Source organism: Prionailurus viverrinus, chromosome D1 (assembly GCF_022837055.1).
Source record: "Prionailurus viverrinus isolate Anna chromosome D1, UM_Priviv_1.0, whole genome shotgun sequence".
In the NCBI taxonomy this organism is placed as follows: Eukaryota; Metazoa; Chordata; class Mammalia; order Carnivora; family Felidae; genus Prionailurus; species Prionailurus viverrinus.
The window spans coordinates 98,968,399-98,984,823 of NC_062570.1; the positions used below are offsets into that span (position 1 = coordinate 98,968,399).

At 39.9% G+C, this 16,425-nt stretch overlaps 1 protein-coding gene across 8 annotated transcripts in view; it reads right to left on the reverse strand.

Moving 5' to 3' along the window:
- The window catches only part of AMBRA1 (autophagy and beclin 1 regulator 1), a 180,540-nt gene that overhangs the window by 110,712 nt on the left and 53,403 nt on the right, over positions 1-16,425 (reverse strand). For 4 of the 8 annotated variants that reach the window (XR_007156198.1, XM_047877450.1, XM_047877454.1 and 1 more), the window contains one exon: positions 1,634-1,720. The exons of the other annotated variants lie outside the window; for them this stretch is intronic. Coding sequence is in view for 3 of the 4 variants with exons in the window: in XM_047877450.1 (XP_047733406.1) it covers positions 1,634-1,720 (87 nt within the window). In the remaining variant the exon portion in view is untranslated. The remainder of the gene's footprint in view (positions 1-1,633; positions 1,721-16,425) is intronic. 8 annotated transcript variants of the gene reach the window in all.

Below are 16,425 nucleotides of genomic sequence, written 5' to 3' on the forward strand. Positions count from 1 at the left end.
AAGTATGACACTTTCTGTGATAAAGAGATCTGAGTGGGAGTAAATAAAAGATTTATTACATGAAAGGAAGACAAATAATGGTCTTTAAGAATTACCATTAAACTTTGTCAGGTTAAAAATTCTGGGGATGAGATTCCTATAGCTGTCCTAAAAGAAACTATTTTACAGCAAGAAGTTCTCTGTCTTAGTGTTTGAGAGTCATTTGATTGATGCCAAAAATTTCTTTCTTTTATTTAGGACTTATTACTTTTAAGTATGATTAGAGACATACACTTCCATGTTTGGCCGCCATCTCAGCTGCCTCTCCACATTCCCTGATCCTTGGATTTGCCATTTCTGGGGTATGGAAAAGGAAGCAAGAGTGAACGGGGAATCTTTTCATTAGTCTCTCAGAAAGAACACTCAGTATCATGACACCACTGTGGCCAACAACAAAATCACTCAATATCCCTAGAATGAACCTTATCTACAGGCCTTTCCAGACTTGAAATTCTTAATCTAAAACAAAGCTCACTGGAGTGCCTAGGTGGCTCAGTTGGTTAAGCGCCCGACTTTTGGCTCAGGTCATGATCTCACAGTTCGTGGGGTTGAGCCCCACGTGGGGCTCTGTGCTCACAGCTCAGAGCCTAGAGCCTGCTTCAGATTCTGTGTCTCCCTCTCTCTCTACCCCTCCTCCATTCGTTCTCTCTCAAGAATAACCTTAAAGAATACATTAAAAAACAAATAAAAATAAAGCAAAGCTCATTTAGCTTTTATCTAACCTCTATTTGTTAACTTGCCAACCCCACCATTATAAATTACTTTCTTTTGGCAAAGCCTCACAATGAGCTCTAGTGTTGCCTAAACGATGTGAAGGTTATCCCTTTTTGAGGTCATTAACAGAATCAGTTAAGTCTGGTTGTAACAACACCAAAGGACTGCTCGCTATATAAATGTTATACATCAACTTGACACCCCATCCTTGGTCCTCAATTTCCAGTATCAGGTAAGGGTGGGCCATGAACTCATTTAAATGTTTTCTTTTGTTTTTTAAATCCCTTCAAGAACTCTTCAAATATCTTCTAATCAGTGTAAGGTAACTGCTTTAATAAAATGGCAACTTGTTCTTTTTGGTTACCCTTTTGTCAGTCATCTCTTCCTTTAGGTAGCATCCAAAAATTGAACATCTGAATGAGCTTGATTTCTGCCTTTTGATAATCTAAATTCTCTCTCAAATGAGAGCAAGTAGGATTTTTTGTTAGCTGGTTAGTTTTAATTTGTAAGTAATTTCCCTACTAATAAAAACTTGTTTCCCTTTTGGCTGTCCCTTTGAATGGCAACAGCCTCCCTGATTAGCAAAGAAGAAGTATCCTGTGACTCTGCCAGTGGCCTCCTCAGGTCCCTCCTCTAAGTGCCCCACTTATAGGAATGAGCCCCAAAGGACAAGAGCTCAGTCACAACTCCCTGTCATCAGAGGTTCTGTTCACTTACCTGCAACACTTCCCAATCACCTGAACCACCTGTCTCAAAACTGTAACTGAAGAGTAAAAGAGCACCAGGACCAGAGAGGCACAGAATGGGGCTTCCAACAGCTTGGCAACCCCAAGGGCAGCCCCTCCCCCCCACCTAGTGCCATTTCTCACTTTGGCCTTACCTCGCTGGGTCTGGGTAAATTGGGTGCTCTCTGGATCCTGCTCCATCATAACGGGATAATGAAATGAGGGAAGACTCCAGCAGCCTCCTAGCAGAGATTAAAAAAATGGCAATAATCCCTGTCAATTACCAACTCAGAGGTCATTCATAAGGAAAAATAGGGGGAGAGATAAATAACATCCCCCTTTGCAGCTAACTGACACCTGTTATCTGGGATCACACCTTCCTACAAACTAAATAAATAAATAAATGAGCTACAGAGCTCCCACATTGGGTATGGCCACTGTATATGCTGAATACTGCTCTTCAGTGAGAAATGAACAAGTGCTTCAGAGACATGATCTTATTTCTATTTGTAGTATCTCCAGCAGACAAATAGGAGGTTGGGATCAACACAGGAGGGGAAAATTAGGCATACCCAGAGATTATCATGTAGTGCCAACATTCATCTTGGTGTTCACTTCCTCCATGTTACCCTAATCCACATTCCCTTATCTTCTACTCATTCTGCTCTGCCTACACCCTTTTTGTGAGAAGGAGTACTCCTCAGGCTCTCTTAACAACTGACAAAAATCTTTAATTATATAATCTAGCCCAATCATAAGTTCAACTGAGCATATATGATACACCCACATTTTATTGAGTACTTTTTTGGTGCCAGGTGAATACTAAGCACTTCACATATATTTCTTTACTTAAATCTCACCATAACCTGGAAAGGGAGGCATTACTATACAAACATGAGAACACTGGGCCTAAAAGTTAAGTATATGGCACTGCGGCACAGGGCTATTAAATGACAGCACCAGGACTCCATGAAGTTCTGTGAACTCCAAAATGCTTCAAACCAGGATGCTATACTGTAGGACCCTGTAGGCTCCAGGCAGGTAAAAAGTGTGTATGTATCCACTGTGAGTCCAAGCTAGAAGATGGGCTTTGTATCACTGGCTCTTCCTGTTTTTTAAGGGAAGCCAGAAATCTGGACTTCTCCATGTAATCTCCTGACAGTTAAAGTTTAGCTAAAACATTTTTTTCCCTCTTTGTACAAGGGCCACTTTAAACACATCTGATAAATGTGGCCCAGGGACCCCCTAGTTTGCCATGTCTGCCACACTGCTTCCCAATTCAAATGTGCCTTGGCAGCCAATCAAGCTCCTGCCAGAGAACACATTTCAAAGGAAATGGTCTCAGAAAGAAATGCATATTGTTCCTCTCCAGCAGCATCTTGCCTGGCTCTCCCGGGAACAGGTCTCCGGCTCCCTGCCAGACTCTTCTTTAAAGCAGATCTGCAGGATAAGGACAGCAGCTACCAATCTTTTCCAATTGAGTTAATTCAATTCACTGTTATTAAAACCAGCTGGCTTTAGGTATAGTCATGTGCAGTCACTTTATCCCAGCAACTGGCTCACCAAAGCATTTCCCCTAACAGCCTGGGAAAGAGATATAGCAGAGGCCCTGTCAAGCTGGCTTGCTACCTTTCCTGCCCAGGACAACCAACTGTTACATGATGCTTTCTATCTAGACAAGGCCTATAACCCCCACACATAAGACCCTTTACACAGTCCTACTACTGACGGGACAGAACATTACAATGTAACCAATGAGGCAGAGAAGAAAGCAATAAAATACATCTCTCCGGTTGAAAACCTGAATCTTCAATGGTATCACTGTTTACAGCAGCAGAAATGCCATGTTTCATCAATTCTAAGAGCCACCCTCCCATTTATAATATGTCTGAAATTGGGATGTATCTTATAAATGCATGACGCCATTTAATTGGCAGGATTTTTTTTCTTTTCATTAGGGTCACATAAAATAATGACTAAAATAATGGTATGTCTCGGAGTTTTGCACCACAGAATGTTAGAGGAAGGGGCAGTGAGAGGCACACAGACTGGAGAAAGAAGAAAAGTGAAATTTCGAGAGGAGTATCTATTCAGGACTTTTATGCCATCTTAGATAAATACTTGTTCACTACTAATGAATTAGTTCTAGGAATTGGAAGGTTGGAGAATAGAAGCAAGACCTGGGAGCAGCTGACTTCCCTGGAACACCGAGAAGTTTGTTCCATCCCAAAGGGCTCTGGAGTCAGTCCTGGCCATAACAGCCCTGGCTTGTTATCCTCCAAATGGCTGCTTAGTAAGCAGAAGCCCTTTGGCAAAGAGCATCCTGCAGAGTGACCAACACATATCCTTCTTAAGTACTTCTGCCTGGAAAATGATGCTACTAAGTTGGGAAGCCAACATTACCCCCTACTTCTATGCTAAGGCTGTGCCAGTATTCAGAGAGAAGATGACTTTTTAAGAATGCTATAAAGGAGATTCTTGAACTGGGAGAGTTTGGATTAGATAATTTCAATTTTAATGATTCCGTTTTATAATCCTGCAAAGTCTACTTCCCACCTTACTTTCCTATCTTAATTAAGAAGACTTCTTTCTTTAAATCAGGGTAAAACCAAAATGTTAAGCTGTATCTCTGGGGAGTCCCTGATGAGGTTCTTCTGGAACATGCATCCCTTGTGCCTACTCACTACAGAATCTGCTAGCACCATTTGCTCCCCAGGCAATACAATGGACTGGCAAGCCATATATATACATGGCATTTTAACTGCTAATACACAAAATCAGCAGAGCCAATTACTATGAATAGCACCCCCACACACTTATCACTGATTAAACATTAAGTTCTCGTCAATTACGAGTACTATCTGAAGGAATAAAAGACTTCTCCAATTGGTATTGAACAGAGAAAAGAACAAGAGCTACTAGATGAGTAAACATGACCACCACTCCTAGGAACCTCTAAGAGAGACCTTTCTCTCCTACAGTTAGCTTCCTACAAAGAGCCATCCATGGGGAAATGATACAAAATGCGATGAGATGGCAGCTGTGTGCCTTCTTCACTGGCCACCACAAATGTGACTTGAATTAACCATCTATCGTGCAATTCAACGATGGGAAATCAGGTAGGACTTAGGAGAGGCTCACACAAGCTTATTCAAGCTTGAAGCTACCTTTTCATTCTGACCTGTGATCACAATTTAGAAATGTATGTATGTATGTATGTATGTATGTATGTATGTATTTATTTATTGATGTTTGTTTATATTTTGAGAGAGAGACGGTGAGAGCCAGGGAAGGGCAGAGAGAGAGAAAGGGAGACACAGAATCCGAAGCAGGCCCAGGCTCTGAGCTGTCAGCACAGAGCCCGATGCGGAGCTCAAACTCACAAACCGTGAGATCATGACCTGAGCTGAATTCTGATGCTTAACTGACTGAGCCACCCAGGTGCCCCAAGAAGCACCCAGGTGCTTAACTGACTGAGCCACCCAGGTGCCCCAAGAAAGAGTCACTGAACCCCTGTCAGGGAAAAAAAACAAAAACCCTCTTTCTTTACAAGTTTGCCTGGTTCGTTCTCTGTATCAGTGGCGTCCAAGTGAGACACACAAAGGTTGTGCTATTTCAATCCACTGGAGAACAGAAAGAAAATATCAGAACTTTTGTTTTATAATGTATGACCATAATGTATAACACACATGGATTGCTAAAAAGCCTTTACTAACAGAAGTATTTTTTAAAGTCTGGAGACCACTGCTCTATCAAACTGTATCCTACTTTTAAGAAAATTCCACATTTAAAAGAATATGCACAAATACATAAATATAAGAGCCATAAATATGCAAAACATAACCATACTCATACATAGACCAGAAGAGAGAGAATGATAAAGCAAATGTGGTAAAATGCCAATATTTAGGGAATATGGGTAAAGAGTACATGGGATTTCTTTGCACTGTTATTTGCAACTCTTCTTCTTTTCTGAAACTATTTCAAAATTAAAAACATTCAACATACAAAATTGAAAAGTAAACCACTGAAAACTAAAAAGAAAATGCTTCATTTTCAAAAGAATTGCTCACTTCTTAAAAAGGATTTCTTCAAGTATCAAGTTGCCCTAATGCCCCTAGGCAGGTTTGGTAAACTACAGGCCCCAAGTCAGCTGCCTGTTTTTATAAAGTTTTATTCAAACATAGCCACATCCATTCATTTATATATTGTCTATGGCTGCTTTGAAGCCAGGAAGGCAGAGTTAAGTACTATCAGGATAGTAACAGCCTTAAAATACTTAACTACCTGGTCCTTTACAGAAAAAAAAATCTGCCCATCCCTGCTCTAAAATATTTGCTTACATAAAATCCTCTGAAAGATAAAGTGGAGTCACTAGGAAATGGAACAGAAAAACCTGAAATCAAAGTATTACACACTAGAATAAGTTATCAAAATTAATATTAAGCCCCGCTAAAATCATTAGTCAATAGAAACACAATTCAGGCTGTAAAATTCCTAACATTTTATTTTACTTTGTTTCATTTTTAGAGAGCGAGCATGCGCACTAGTGGAGGAGAGAGGCAGAGGTGGGGAGAGAGAGAATCTTAAACATGTTCCACACTCAGGGTGAAGCCCAACATGGCTCTATCCCACCACCCTGGGATCATGACCTGAGCTGAAGTCAAGAGTCGGGAGGCTCAACTGACTGAGCCACCCAGGCGCACCACCCCTCTTGCATTTTAAATGACCATAGCTATTTCTTCCTTCCCTGATTAATACTCTGAATATATGCAAGGGGGTTCCCTAGATCCCCTAGATCCTTTGATGACTAAGAAAGCAAAAAAAAAAAAAAAAAAAAAAAAAGTGGAAGAGATCTCTCTGGGAAAGACCAAAGTTGTCAGGGCAGGTGAGATGGGTCATCTAAAAAAAAAGAACTTTCGTTTCAAATCCAATGGATATCAGAGTTAAGAAGAAGCAAACCGTTTGGGTACTAGTCTAGACAGAATGAGTAAGCTGGTGACAACTTTTCCTTACTAAACAATTATGTCCTGAAGATATTCTTTTAACTAGTTGTCAGATCACAGAAAAAAAATCAACATCCTAAAGCAAATAGACATGTGCAAACCTTCTCTAATCACTGGAAAATATCAACTTGCCAGAATTCTGTGACCTATATGAGACGTAAAGCCTGCTCTGAGAACCTAAGAGGCCACTGATGCCCCATGCCCAAAGAGTAATTTCCCGGCCTGGCTTTGATGTCTGGGTGGTATTTGCTATTTCAGTTCTGGGAAGCCAAACCCAAAACTAATAGCTCCCTTCTGCCTAGAAAATAAAATCCAAATTCCTCAGCTTGGTATCCAAAGCTCTGTAGCCAAACTTCTCATTCCTTCTGGATATATGATACACTCTAGCCTGGTGGTTTTCAAACTTTTTGGTTTCAGAACTCCTTTAACATTCTTAAAAATTCCTGAGGACCCCAAGGAGCTTTCGTTTATATGGGTTTTATCTATCATATTTATATTTGAAATTGAAATTGAGGAATTTTTAACACAAGCACACATTCCATCATCCATGATAATCATAATAACCTTGTTACACGTCACACAGTGAAAACTCCACTGAACACCTGTGAAACAGAGAACAGCTCAACATTATTACAAAAATAGTTTTGACTTCAGAGACCCCAGGCCATACTTTAAGAACCACTGCTCTAGCTAAACTAAACACACTCTCACTATCTCATCTATGCATTTAGGTTGGCCATTGCTTCTTTCTGGAAAGTTCTCTTTCCTCATTTCTAACTTAAAAAATCCTTTTAATCCTTTAAGGCTCAAAATCCTTTAAGGCTCCTCTTCCCCAAGACCCCCACTGAATTCTGAAACCTCCCTTCAAAGGCCTCTACCAAGTCACCTTGTACTACACTTACTGATAAGTATGTTTTGTCTCTGCTACTGGACTACAACCCACATGAAAGCAAGTACTGGGTCCAAGTTATCTTTTTGTCCCCATTAAAACTCCTATCCTAATTAACATGTAATGGGAGACCAATAAGAGTATCTGTGAATAAATCAGCAGTCGTAAGATTTGGAAGAATAAATAAGATCTGACTGCCCCTCACTGACCCCATGACTTTCTGACAAGGATGCTAGATGTCCAAAAACTCACACTAAAACTCCTGAAGGAACAAGGTTTTCAGAAACTGCTTACATCACTCCTCATCCCTCTGGTCACTTAAGCTGCTCAGGTTAAAGTGCTGACATAGTTGTACTGATAAATGCAGTGCAGCCAGGTCCCTGAGAGGCTTATTAAATCAGAAAGTCAGAGGCTGGCTACTTGCCTGAGAAACTACCACAGATGCTCCTTCATGGTATATTGCTAAAAGAGACCTCATAGGGGAAAGAGGGCAATGATTTCAGGGGGATGGAGGGGCAGGAGGCCAAAGAAACTTGGATGCACTATTGCCTTATTCATTTTTGAATCTTGCTCTGCAAGCCTCCGATCTCTCCTTGGCGCATGCCTGGGCTGGGAGATGACAGCCCTTATTCTTCGTAAAAAATAATTGTGTGTTCTGAAATGACACCTCTATTATGATTTCCAAATTGACATCTCTGCTTTAAAGCGGAGGCATCCAAGCCTCCCCATTTCACACACTGGCAATTATCGTTTAAGTTATCCAACAATAGGCACTCATCTGATCACTGCAGGGCCCCCTATTTCTAGGGGTGCTCTTACAGTACCATGCTGTTGCCAGTGGAGCCTGGCAGGCCACTCCTGCCCCTGTTATGGGGTAGACCAAGGCAAGGTGGCACTGCTCCAAGGCTAATACCATCAGAGAAGAAAACAAATGTACTATATTAAGAGCTCACAGTGCCTGTCCGATGAATTGGCCTTATTTTACTATCATCAAGCATAAACCATTCACGGGGCTCAAAACAATGCCTTTCACCATAACCTCTTTACAAAACATTAACGTATTCCTCAATGCCTCTGTGCAGCAGAGAGTAAAACATCAGAGCACAACATACCAAAGGGAAAGAAGCTGGAAACAGAATTCATATTCAGTATACAACCGTGTATTTAGTTATACAAAGTCTTACCTGAAAGTCAGCCAGAATGCTCTGGGAAAACCTGACCCTCTGCTAACCGTTTGGTGGGTGGTTCTTTTTAATACAATTATAAAATGATTGGTTGCCACTATGCTTTGCTCTTGTATATCCTCAACACATTAGACGATACTTATAGTATTTCAATTTATAATAAAAACTCACTTTTGTCAGCATCTGAATTCAAAGGCCCAAGGTGATCTACATGGATGTGTTTATACTGTCTCCAAATTCATTTTCTCTGGCAGACTTGGAAGGTCTGCTCACAGAAGACCACAGACTTTTTTTTTTTTTTTTAATTAGAAATTTAGATCAGAGGCTTTTCACCAAAGGATGAATAAGAACATATCAATGACGACAAGTCCCACAGCTAGTTCTGATACTCACATGCACGGATACCCGAGAAGCAACAGCTGTGATATACAGGTTTAGATTTTAATTAAGAGGCAGTGCATCCTAATCGACTTATTTTCCCCAAAATCAAGAAGAGATTTACAAAATCCAATAATCCTAATTTCTCAGCTAATTTTATTAAAAATAATAGATAATCCTCAAAAAGGCTACTCTAGACCAACTAATTTTACAAAGAATATATTGGGTAGAATCATTTACTGCTTCAATAACAGCAAATCCATACACTTCTTCTTAGATGATTTTTCATACTCATATTCCCAACCTGAAATTTAAAAAACCTTCGACGAAAGCCATCTGTTCTTAAATGACAGGCCACTGACCCTGGTATACTGCAAACACTATATATTAAAAAATGAAGTAAAACCTTAGGGGTAACATCAGGAGAGCAAAGAGACTTAGTAAATGAAGCCTTACAAGAGAACAAGGAAAAAAGAATACACAGTGGCTGGAGCATTTACTAACCAAAGGCAAAGAGGCAGCCTTCCTGGCTCATGTCTGTTCAAGTAATGAGGTTTCTGGAATCTACAGAAATAGACGAGGGGCAGAGACTCTAGCTGAGCCCCCAAACAATCCACTGTTAGCCCTTGAGCTAGCACAAAGCTCAGAGTACAACCACTTTTCTTATATCGTGGGTTCATTCTGAACTGCTTCTCTTAGTAACATTTGATTTTCACTGATTCAGCTCTAGGGTATACTGCTTGCCCTTCCACCCTGATCCTGACTTCAGCAACCTTCTTGATTCCTTTTGGACTCAGCATTTGACTCCACTGGAATAATTTCTCCACCATTTCCCTCTGTCTAGACAACATGAAATTGTCATAAATGACACCTAAAGTACAATTAGTAGAGAAACGGCAATTTCCACTCTCCTCCCCCGTTCCCCGAAAGAATTGCACATTAATGTCCTCTGGCACGTCAATCAACACTACCCTGAAGATTAACTCTGTGGAGCCTGGAAGCCATTTAGTTCTCAGCTTACTAAATACTACGCCTTTCCCCCTCTACTATAATTAGAAGATGTAAATTGCCTTCTTTTCACTAGCACTAATGCTTGTAATCTCAGAGATCTGAATGCCTGCTAAATCAATACCTGTGTAAAAAAAAAAAGAGTCCTTACAAACACCACTTTATCCAGCTGCATTTGATTTAGGGGACTCACAGACAAAAGCAAAAAGATAAAGCAAAAGTGGAGAAAGGCACTGAGAGAAAGGCAAGACTCAAGATCATCAGAACCAGGCAAATACTATTGTAACTATTATAAAATGGTTTGAAGACACTGCCAGTTCCTTGTGAGAAGTAACATTAAAAAAAAAAAAAAAAACAGCAAAACTGAAGGACAGCAAATCATGAAATAACTTATCAGTGAGTTTTAATGGAGGGGACTTCCCCCAGGGAAATGGCAATGTCTGGAGACAGTTGTTGCAAACAGGTGGAGAGATGCACTGGCATCTAGTGGATAAAGGTCAGGGATACTGCTAAACATCCTACAACACATAGCACAGCCTCCCACAATAAAGAATTATTCAGACTTGGGGCGCGTGGGTGGCTCAGTCGGTTAAGCATCCGACTTTTGATTTCGGCTCAGGTTGTGATGATTTGTGAGATGAAGCCTACCTGGGATTCTCTTTCTCCCTCCCTCCCTCTCTCTCTCTCCATCTCTCTCTCTCAAAAAAAAAAAAAAAAAAAAAAAAAAGAATTACCCAGCCCCACATGTTAATACTATTAACTTTTGTTGAAAAACTCTCAAATACATCTTAATGGTTGGAGACTAACCAAGAGAAACTCTTAGTAACTAATATACATCATAAGTCTGTGTTTTAGCTATAGAATCAGAATGCAGTTTAAATTCATCATCTTGTTTCACTTACTAGCTATGCGACCTTTGGGAAAGTCCATTATCTTCAGTGCCCAAATTTAAAGGGGAATCCCTATTTCACAAAGTTGTTATAATTAAGAACGTATGTAAAATATAGTAGCCATCACACAATCCAAAAAGTACCGACTATTCTTTTCTTCCCTGGACTACAACTCCTAAAGTGTCTGCAGGGCACTCTGGCCACTCAAGTCACTATGCTCAAAAAGGTGATTCCTCAGGAAAAAAAAAAAAAAAAAAAAAAGACATGTGTTGAGAAGGATGAGTACTGTAGAGGCATAAACACTGGTATATGAACCCTAAGATATGAACCCTAAGGATCACATGCACCTCACCCAAACTAATAAAAGCAGTCATTTATCTACAAGTCTGTTAGTCTATCCAACCACTGATTCAAATCACGAGTACTTATTGTCTACCATTGGGTATATATTAGTATATAGGTTAGATATGGTCCCTATAGTAGTCTCCAAAAATGGACCCCAGAGAACCATACTTCTTAGTATTCTTGCCCTTGTTTGGTTTCCTCCCACACTGAACCTAGACCAGTCTGTTACTTGCTTTAACCAAGAGAATGTGGCAAGCTGTGCCAGTTTTGGTCCTAGCCTTTGAAAGAACTGACAGCTTCCATTTCCTCCCTCTTGGAACTGTCACTTGGGGAGGAAGCCTTAAGCTGCTAGGTAAAAAGTCTGGCTATTTGGCTGGAGAAGTCGCATGGAGAGGAAGAGGCCTAGCTGTCCCAAATGAACCTCTAGGTGACTCTAGAGAAACCGAAGCAAGACCAGCAGAACTTTCTCTCTGAGCCCAGTCTATTCAAAGAACAATGAAAGATAATAAAATTGTTATTTTAAGTCACTAAGTTTTGTTGTGTGGTGTGTTATACATCAACAGATGAATGAAACAGCTCCTGATCTTGAAGAACATACAAGCTAGTCACGACACCAGCATTAGCACTAAGTCGATGAAGTTCATTACTAGCCAGAAGTAATCACATCTGTACTCAAAGGAGCCCTGGCTACTATAACAGGACACCAAATAAGACATTTGGAAACAGATCTTAAACGATAAAACTCAATGCAAACTTGCTCACAGTGTCCAAAGCATAAGTTCTTGATATTGGTCAGAAATATCAATGTCAATTTAGAAAACCTTGTTACTCTTTCCTCCCTATCCCAGTCTGGCTCCCCATCTTTCTGAAACAAACTTCTGCCCTGGATGGCTCCCTCTTAATGTAGAAGGTAGCCTTAGAATTGAGGAAATTAAGGTTATTTATGCTCCCTCTCTTATCAAGAGGCAGGACCAGTTGTTTTTTTTTTTTGCACAAATCACTATAAAAAAGTGCAGGAAGGGGTGCCTGGGTGGCTCAGAAGGTTGAGCATCCAGCTTTGGCTTGGGTCATGATCTCCCAGTTTGTGAGTTTGAGCCTCACCTGTAGCCTGCTTTGGATTCTATGTGTCTCTCTCTCTCAAAAATTAAACATTAAAAAAAAATTTTTTTTAAGAGTGCAGGAAAAATGAAGATAATACCCTATTCTCTGCTATGGGCTCAATTACTTTCTGTATTATTAAGCTTTCTAATAAAGAACTTCACTGTGTTCGCTGCAAGTGACTAATGGAAGTAACTAGCATCAGCTCTATCGCAATAGCCATTCCTTATCCACCCTTTATAGGCACCTCACTTTTTTTTTTTATGAACTTGGCTTACTCCAATTTTATAAGGTGAGATCTCAAAGATACCCCATAAAGCCTGAAGTCCAAAAAATAATGCCAACTTGCAAGCATTATGCCACGGCAAAGGGATATTTTTGTTTTGTTTTGTATTTTGAGCAAAGTAATAGAATAAAGGGGAAAAAGAGCAGGCATTTCTTGAGCATCTAACCTTGTAAAAGCAACTGATACTTAACTCATTTACCCTCACATAATTTTCCAGCTGAGGAAACTGACTTTCAGAAAGACTCCTTAGCTGCCCAAGGTCACACAACAGAGCTAGAAATCGAATCCAGGATTTCTCAACTCCACATCTTTCTGTTAGAACATGTTACCAGAAGACAGGGAACCTGAGGAGACTGTGAGAGTTAAAGCAACATATCATTACACAGAAAGAAAGCAAAATAAAAGGTGATGAATAATACAAGGGATCTTAGTACACTACAGAGATTTGGAGGAATAGAGATTTGGAGGTGTCAAAGAGTTCCCAGATGGTCTAAAACAGTGTTCTCTAACTTAGAGTGTATCAAAACCACCTGGAGAGCTTGTTAAACAAGCACATTACATCCCCCCCCACCCCAAGTTTCTGATTAAGTAACTATGGAGTGAACCCAGGAACTTATATTTCCAGCAAGTTCCCAGGAAATGCTGATGTTCCTGGTCTGGGGACCACACTTTGAGAACCACCAGCCAAAGAGCTCACAATAAACACATTCTGATATATGCACCCTTCTCTCTCAAACCTCATCATATCCAAAATAGTGCCATCAAACACAACTGCCAAATTTAGTGGCTCTATGAGGGACTAATAGTCAGCAACTCTGTTGGGATGAATATTACAACAATGCTCCTTTGCCTTCAAGGAGCAAACAGAAAACGACCAGCCCAGCTTCTGCCTCAATTCTTTATGAGACAAGTGTGAGAAGGAATCAGAAAAGCATGCAGAGAGGGGCGCCTGGGTGGCTCAGTCCGTTAAGCGTCCGACTTTGGCTCAGGTCATGATCTCACGGTCCATGAGTTCGAGCCCCGCATCAGGCTCTGTGCTGACAGCTCAGAGCCTGGAGCCTGCTTCAGATTCTGTGTCTCCCTCTCTCTCTGACCCTCCCCCATTCATACTTTGTCTCTCTCTGTCTCAAAAATAAACAAACATTAAAAAAAAAAAAGAAAAGAAAAGCATGCAGAGAAGACTGCTGGACTTCTGGGACACTAGACTGGAGAAATTTAAAGAAAAAAAAAAAGAGAGAGAGTTCCTTCTTGTTTTAATTTTAAAAGGATTACATCTGCTGAAAAGGAAATTAAGAAAATGCTATTTACAATGGCATCAAAAAGAATGAAATACTTAGGAAGAAATCTAACCAAAGAGGTGAAATACTTGCACACTGAAACCAAAACACTGCTGAAAAAAATTAAAAAAACACAAATAAATGGCAGGACGTCCCAGGTTCATGGACTGAAAGACAATATTGTTAAAACGTCCATATTAACCGAAAGCAATTTATAGACTCAATGCAATCTCTATCAAAATTCCAATGATGTTTTTTACAGAAAGAGAAAAAAAAATCCCAAAATTAATATGGAATCTCAAAGGACCAACAGTCAAAACAATCTTTTCTTTTTTTTTTAAGAGTTTTTATTCAAATTCCAGTTAGTTAACATACAGTGCAATAGCCAAAACAATCTTGAGAAAGCAAAACAAAGCTGAACACCTGACACTTCCTGGTTTCAAAACATATTACAAAGTACAATTATCAAAACAGTATGGTACTGGTATAAAGGCAGGCACACAGAACAAAATAGAGAGTCCAGATATAAACGCTTGCACATGTGATCAAATGATCTTTGACAAAGGTGTCAAGACTACATAGACAATGGAGAATGGATAGTTTCTCCAACAAATGGTACTGGAAAAACTGGCTATCTACATGCAAAAAAAGGAATATAGGCCCTTATCTCATACCACATATAAAAATTAACTAAAAATGAAAAACCTAAATGTAAGACCTGAAACTATAAAAACTTCTAGAAGAAAACACAGAAGGGAAACACAAACAAAAAGAAAAAAGGAAAGAAAACATAGGGGGAAAGCTTTATGACACTAGAAAGTGCTATGATTTCTTAGATATTACACCAAAAGCACAGTCAAAAAAACAAAAACAAATGGGCCTGTGTCAAACTTAAAAAAACCCATGCACAGCAAAGGAAACAATCAAAAGAGTAAAAAGGCAATCGACAGAATAGAAGAAAATATTTGCAAACCGTTTATCAGATAAGGAGTTAGTATCCAGAATATATAAGGAACTCCTAGGGATGTCTGGGTAGCTTAGTCGGTTAAGCATCCAATTCTTGATTTTGGCTCAGGTCATGATTGCGCGGTTTGTAAGTTTGAGCCCCACACAGGGCTCTGTGCAGACAGTGAGGAGCCTGCTTGGGATTTTCTCTCTCTCTCTCTGCCCCTCGCTTGCTCTCATTCGTTCTCTCTCTCTCTCTCTCTCTCTCTCTTTCAATCAATAAACAAACTTAAAAAAAAAAAAAAACTCCTACAATTTAACAATAAAAGTCAAACAACCCAATTAAAAAACGAGCTAAGGACTTGAACATTTACCCAAAGAAGACATACATACAAATGGCCAACAAGCATATGAAAGATAATCAACAACACTTATCATCAGGAAATGTAAATCAAACCACAATGAGATACCCACCTCATGCCTATTAGAATGGCCACTGCCAAAACAAACAAACACAAAAAACAAAAAACAACAAAAAAAAAAACAAAACAGGAAATCAGTATTGGTAAGGGTGTAGAGAAATTGGAACATTGGCGCATTGTTGGTGGGATTGTAAATGATGCAGCCTCTGTGAAAAACAGTACAGAGGTTCCTCAAAAAATAAAACTACCATATGATCCAGCAATCTTACTTCCTTTTTTTAATATAAATTTTTTTTGATGTTTATTGATTTTTGAGAGAGAAAGAGACAGCGTGAGCAGGAGACGGGTAGAGACAGAGAGGAAGACACAGAATCTGAAGCAGGCTCCAGACTCTGAGCTGTCAGCACAGAGCCTGACATGGAGCTCGAACCCACGAACTGTGAGATCATGACCTGAGCTGAAGGAGGATGCTTAACTAACTGAGCCACCCAGGCACCCCTACTTCTTCTTCTTCTTCTTTTTTTTTTTTTTTGTAAGTTTATTTAATTTATTTATTCTGAGAGAAAAACAGTGCAAGAGATGGCAGGAGAGGGGCAAGGGAGAGAGAATCCCAAGCAGGCTCCACACTGTCAGTGCAGAACTGAATGCAAGGCTCAAACTCACAAACTATAAGATCATATCTGAGCGGATATCAAGTCAGACCCTTAACCAACTGAGTCAGCCAGGTGCCCCAAGCAATCTTACTTCTGAGTGTATATCCAAAAGAACTGAAAACAAGATCTGAAAGAGATATTTGCCCTCCCATGTTTACTGCAGAATTATTCACAATAGATAAGACGTGGAAGCAACCTAAATTTCCATCAACAGATAAATGGATTAAAAAAATGTGTATACATACATACATAGACACATAATATTTTATTCACCCTTTAAAAAGAAGGAAATCCAGGATGCCTGGGTGGTTGTCAATTGAGTGTCCGTCTTCGACTCAGGTCATGATCTCATTGTTTGTGAGTTCGAGCCCTGCATGGGGCTCTCTGCTGTCAGCGCACAGCCTGCTTCGGCTCCTCTGACCCCCCCCTCTCTCTGTCCCTCCTCCACTCATGTTCTCTCCCTCTCTCTCAAAAATAAATAATTATTAAAAATAAAAAAATAAAAAAAAAGGAAGGAACTCCTGTCATATGCTATAACATGGATGATCCTTAAGGACATTATACTA